Consider the following 5,436-nt stretch of genomic DNA (forward strand, 5'->3'; position numbering starts at 1 on the left):
GCCGGGCGGCATCACCCGTCTCCAGGCAGAGCTCGGCGCCGCGGGGCTCCCTCTGCCACATTGCCCCCGTCTTAATGAGGGGGCACCCAGCCCGGTGTCCCCATGTCCCTCGTCCCACCCAGTGTTTCCCCAATGATCTCGCCATGGTCATCTGGTGGTAACCCCACGGTATGGCCACGGTCACCCCATGGTCACTCCATGGTCACCCAATGGTCTGACCATGATGCCCCAGTCACCTCTTTGTGACCCCATTCTCACACCACATCCACCCCCAAATTATCCCCGTGTCCCCCCGTGCTCATCCAGTGGTCACACCGCGTTCAGCCCCTTGTCTCCCAGACGCCTCAGCATCAACAAATGTTCCCTTCGGGGTGTCCTCGTTGTCACCCATTGATCTCACCGTGTTCACCACTTTGTCACCCCATTCTCACTCCATATTACTTCTGTTCCCCCTCATGGTCCCCTCATGGTCACACCATTTTCTGCCCGTGGTCACCTCATGGTCGCTCAGTGTTTCCTGCATTGTTCCTCATGGTCACCCCGTGTCCCCCTCTGTGACCCCCTCGTGGTCATCCCATGTCACCTACCTGCATTTGTGTGCGGCTTTTAGGATGGTCCTGCACCACATCCTTATCTCTAAATTGGAGATAAGTTGGATATGGAATTGGATGGGTGGTGGCAGCCGGAGGGCTGTGGTCAATGGCTCCATGTCCCAGTGGGGGGGTGACAAATGGTGCCCCCAGGGGTCTCCCTGGGAGCTGTGCTCCTCAACAGCTGTATCAAAGACTTCTGAAGAGCACTGGAGACCATTAAGACCACTGAAGACCACTGGAGACCACCAAAGACCACCGAAAACCACTGAAGATCACAGAGACCCCCCGAAGACCCCCGTGCAAGCACAGAGGGGTCAAACGTGTGGCGGAACCTCATCCTTACATCACCCATGGGTACGGGATGGGGGGCTGTGGCTGTGTGTTAGGTCAACGTGTGGGGAAAGCCGGGATGTGGCCCCCACGTCCCCTCTCCAGCGCTGTTTCTGAACGAGTTTTCCCCTCTTTGAAGCTTTTTTTTTTTTTTTTTTTTTTTCTAACGGGTTTCAGGGATTTACCATCGATAGCGGCGAAGCGACGGGAAGGGGCGTGGCCACGTCAGAACCGAAAGCGAAAGCAGCGGAGGGCGATGGCTGCGGGGCTGCGGCTGCTGCTGGCGGGTGAGACCCGACCCCCCCCCGGGCCCCCTCATGTCCCACCCCCCCCCCGCAGATCGCCCCCCGTGCTGAGCCTCTCCCCCCCCCCAACCTCAGGGCTCTGCTGGTCCCAGTTTAGGGTGGAAGATGCCGCCCCCTCTCCGTCCCCCCCCGCTCCGGTGCGGTGCGAGCTGCTGGAGGGGGGGGGACGCGGGGGGACGCTGCCGGGGGGGGGCAAGGCCCGTCCCGCACTGCTGCGCTTTGGGGGGGACACGGGGACCCCTCCCGAGCCCGGCCCGGAGCCCGAGGTCACCTTCAATGTCAGCGGTACGTGGCCCCCCCCGGCACTGTGCTGTGCCCCTCCTTTGTCCCCACCCCCCATCATGTCCCCATCTCCCTTACTTCCTCCAATGTTCCCATCGCCCCCCAAATATCCCCAGTGTCCCCCAAATCCCCACGACCCCCCCACGACCCCCCTGGTTCCCATTATCCTCTCATGTCTCCTAGTGTCCCCAAGGTTCCCATTACTCCCCATATCCCCATTATCCCCAAAAATGTCCCCCATGTCCCCCAGTGTCTCCATCACCCCAATGTTCCCAAGGTCCCTATCGCTCCTTCATGTCCCTAGGGTCCCTATCATCCCCAAAATGTCCCCAGTGTCCCCCAAAATCCCCATTACTCTCTAATGTCCCCAAAATCACTGTTACGCCCCCCACGTCCCCCAGAGTCCCCAAGATTCCCATTACCCCCAATATCCCCATTACCCCCCAAATGTCCCCAATGTCCCCCAGAGTCCCCATTAACCCCAGTATCTCCCAAACTGTCTCCGGTGTCCCCATTAACCCCACAATGTCCCCAAAATGTCTTCATTACACCCCTCCCTCCTACGCCCCCCCATCTCTTTGTCCCTCTCACCCCTCTCTCCTCCGCAGACCCCTGGGGGGCTCTGACCCCACTCGGGGTCCCCCCCCGGGCTCCCCCCAGATGTGAACTGAACCCCACGAAACCCCAGACCGGCTCTGCCCCATGGAGCCGCCCCCTGCACCCTGACGCCCGCAGCCCAACAACCGCAGGGGGGCAATGGTGGCTGGCAGCGGTGGGGACCCCCCAGTACAGCGTCACCGCGCTGCTGCAGGGGGAGATGGGCACAGAAGGAGCCACTGCTGCCGCCGGTAAGGGGGGGGACCTCAGGTGTCCCTCCCTGTGTGTCCCCATGTCCCTATGTGTCCCCCAGTCCTCCCCATGCCCAATGTCCCCATGCATCCTTATAATACCCATGCGTTCCCATGTCCCCCATGCATCCCCATATCCCTGTGCATCCCTGTATCCCCCAACAAGTCCCCATATGCCCCCCATGCATCCCGATAATCCCCATCCTCCAAGTGTCCCTATGTCCCGGCAGTGTCTCCCTGTCCTCATGTGTCCCCATGTCCCCAAGTGTCACTGTGTCCCTGTGTCCCGTGTCCCTGTGCTTCCCGTGCATCCCTGTGTCCCCCACACGTCCCTATAACCCCCACATCTCCCTCACCTCCCCATGTCCCCGCAGTGTCCCTGTGTCCCCTCACCATCCCATTATCCAACAGTGCCCCCATGTCCCCCCACCCCTCCATGTCCCCGCAATGTCCCCATGTCCCCTCACCTCCCCGTGTCCCCGCAGTGTCCCTGGCGGTGCTCACCCACACCCCGACCCTCCGGGGCCGAGTGGGGTCCCCCATCCACCTGCACTGCGCCTTCGCCGCCCCCCCGTCCCCCTTTGTCCTCGAGTGGCGTCACCAGAGCAGGGGCGCGGGCCGTGTCCTGTTGGCCTATGACAGTGCCACCGCCCGTGCCCCCCGTGCCACCCCCGGGGCCGAACTGCTGCTGGGGACACGGGACGGGGACGGGGTGACGGCGGTGACGCTGCGCCTGGCGGAGCCGGCACCGGGGGACGAGGGCACCTACATCTGCTCCGTGTTCCTGCCCCACGGGCACGCGCAGACGGTGCTGCAGCTCCACGTCTTCGGTGCGTCCATGTGGGGCTGGCGGTGTTCCTATGGGGTGTGTGAGACCGGGCGGTATTCCTAGAGGTCATTTAGGACATGTGGGACCAGGCAGCATTCCTATGAGGGTTTATAGGGTGGATGTGATTGGGTGGTATTCCTGTGAGGACTATAGGATGGGGTGGCATCATCCCATAGTGCACCTATAGGTTTATAGGGGGGGATGAGCCCTATAGGATGGGGCCCTATGGGCTACATGCAACCAGTGTCCCCCCATGTGTCTCACAGAGCCCCCCAAAGTGACGCTGTCCCCAAAGAACCTGGTGGTGGCCCCAGGGACGTCAGCAGAGCTACGGTGTCACGTGTCTGGCTTCTACCCCTTGGATGTGGCAGTGACGTGGCAACGTCGCTCGGGGGGCTCGAGGACATCGCGATCAGCCGGGGACACGGTGGTGGACACCTGGACATCGGGTCACCGCCGGGCTGCCGATGGCACCTACAGCCGGACAGCGGAGGCACGGCTGGTCCCCGCACGTCCCCAGCACCATGGGGACGTCTACACCTGCGTTGTCACCCACACTGCGCTGACCAAACCAATGCGTGTCTCCGTCCAACTGCTCCTGGCTGGTGAGAGGGGACGTGGGGATATTGGAGACACCGGGGCTGGGGATGGGGGGACCACGGTTAGGAGGGTCTAAGGGTCGTCGTGATCGTGGCTGGGGACACCACAGGACACTGGAACTGAGGCTGGGGACACGAAGAGACCTGTGACCATGGTTAGGAGTGTCACAGGGACATCAGGACCATGGCTGGGAACAGAGAGATGCATGGATTTGGGTTGGGGTCACCAAGGGACCCTGGCCCCAGGGTTGGAGACCCCACCAGGGTGGTGACACCGTGCTTAGGGCTGTCCTTGTCCCCACAGGCACCGAGGGGCCGCGCCTGGAGGACATCACAGGGCTCTTCTTGGTGGCATTTGTTCTCTGTGGCCTCATCTGCTGGCTCAGCCCTACTGGTGAGTGCTGTTCCCACGTCTCAGTGCCCCCATGTCCCTGCACTCCAATATCCCAATGGCCCCATGACCCAGTGTCTCCATGAGCAATGTCCCTATGTCCCAATATCCTAATGATGCCAAGTGTCCCCATGTCCCCCCACAGCCTCCCATGCCTCCATATCCTCCCATGTACCCATATCCCCATCCACTCATTCTTTCTCTTCCCTCAGCTGCACGACCCAAAGAGGACACCAAGGTAACATCCCCCCTAAAAACCAAATTACCCCCCAAAACACCCCCATGCACCCCAAAACTCACCATTCTCATTCCCCCCCCCCTCCTTGTGCCTTGCAGAAATTGCAGTGACCTGCACTCCAGCTCCCAGCACCTCAGCTCCAGATAAAGAGTTTTTCACCCCAAAGAGCTCTCTGTCTCCATGTGGTGGTGTCCCCACAAACCAGATATGCATGTGGGGGGGGGAGGGGAACTGGGGGCAAACTGGGAGCACTGGGGACAAACTGAGAGCACTGGGGACAGTGGGGGCAGTGGGAGGAAGCCTTGGGTTGGTGAGGCAGCTGAGTGGCACTGGGGACATCTGGGTGACACTGGGGATGAGACTGGGTGACACTGGGATCCCATCCCAAGTTGGACATCTGGATGCCATGAGGGATGACCAGGTCCCATCGCACATAGACACCTGGGAGACATTGGGGATGGTCATTTCCCAGCCCATGGAGACATCTGGATGACAATGGGGACACCGGGGTCCCATCCTGTGTGGACATCTGTGTCCCATGCCACATGGACACTTGGGTGACACTGCGAATGGCCAGGTCCTGTCCCATCAGGGACATCTGGGTCCCACTGAGGATATCTAGGTCCCATCAGGCACAGTGGGGATATGAATGGGAGACCATGAGGTCACTATGAAGGGAACACCAGAGGAACATGTGCAGAACATGTCCTGATCACAGAGGGAAACGTCTGTTAACCATGAGCGGACCGTAAAGGGGCAGAGGAACAAAAATGGGGAAGAGGGACATGGGGACACCTGTGGGGCAGTGAGACGGGGGCAGAGTGTGAGAAGGAGCCGGGCGGCGCCGAGCTCTGCCTGGAGACGGGTGATGCTGCCCGGCACCGCCGCTCACTGGCCCTCCCCGCCCGGCCCCGGGCTCGCGGCTGGCGCGGGTCGCCGACTCCCTCCGTCCTCCGGCGGCAGCAGCCATGGGGAGCGGGCGCGTCCCGGCGGCGGGGGCCGTGCTGGTGGCACTGGTGGC

The 5,436-nt window shown here is 61.6% G+C and overlaps 1 protein-coding gene across 1 annotated transcript; it reads left to right on the forward strand.

The window, feature by feature from the left end:
- Nucleotides 1,103–4,582, forward strand: TAPBP (TAP binding protein). The gene is made up of 8 exons (XM_021413498.1): nt 1,103–1,210; nt 1,304–1,513; nt 2,119–2,358; nt 2,844–3,188; nt 3,454–3,792; nt 4,091–4,180; nt 4,390–4,415; nt 4,514–4,582. Exons 1-8 carry the CDS (start codon nt 1,180–1,182, stop codon nt 4,523–4,525), a joined length of 1,293 nt encoding a protein of 430 aa, XP_021269173.1. The 5' UTR covers nt 1,103–1,179; the 3' UTR covers nt 4,526–4,582.

The sequence above is a fragment of the Numida meleagris genome, chromosome 15 (genome assembly GCF_002078875.1).
Source record: "Numida meleagris isolate 19003 breed g44 Domestic line chromosome 15, NumMel1.0, whole genome shotgun sequence".
NCBI lineage: Eukaryota > Metazoa > Chordata > Aves > Galliformes > Numididae > Numida > Numida meleagris.

Coding starts and splice junctions, on each gene's coding strand:
- TAPBP (XM_021413498.1), top strand. CDS start 1,180: ATGGCTGCGGGGCTGCGGCTGCTGCTGGCGG. Junction 1,514..2,118: donor GGTCACCTTCAATGTCAGCG/GTACGTGGCCCC, acceptor TCTCCTCCGCAG/ACCCCTGGGGGGCTCTGACC. Junction 4,181..4,389: donor CTGCTGGCTCAGCCCTACTG/GTGAGTGCTGTT, acceptor CTCTTCCCTCAG/CTGCACGACCCAAAGAGGAC.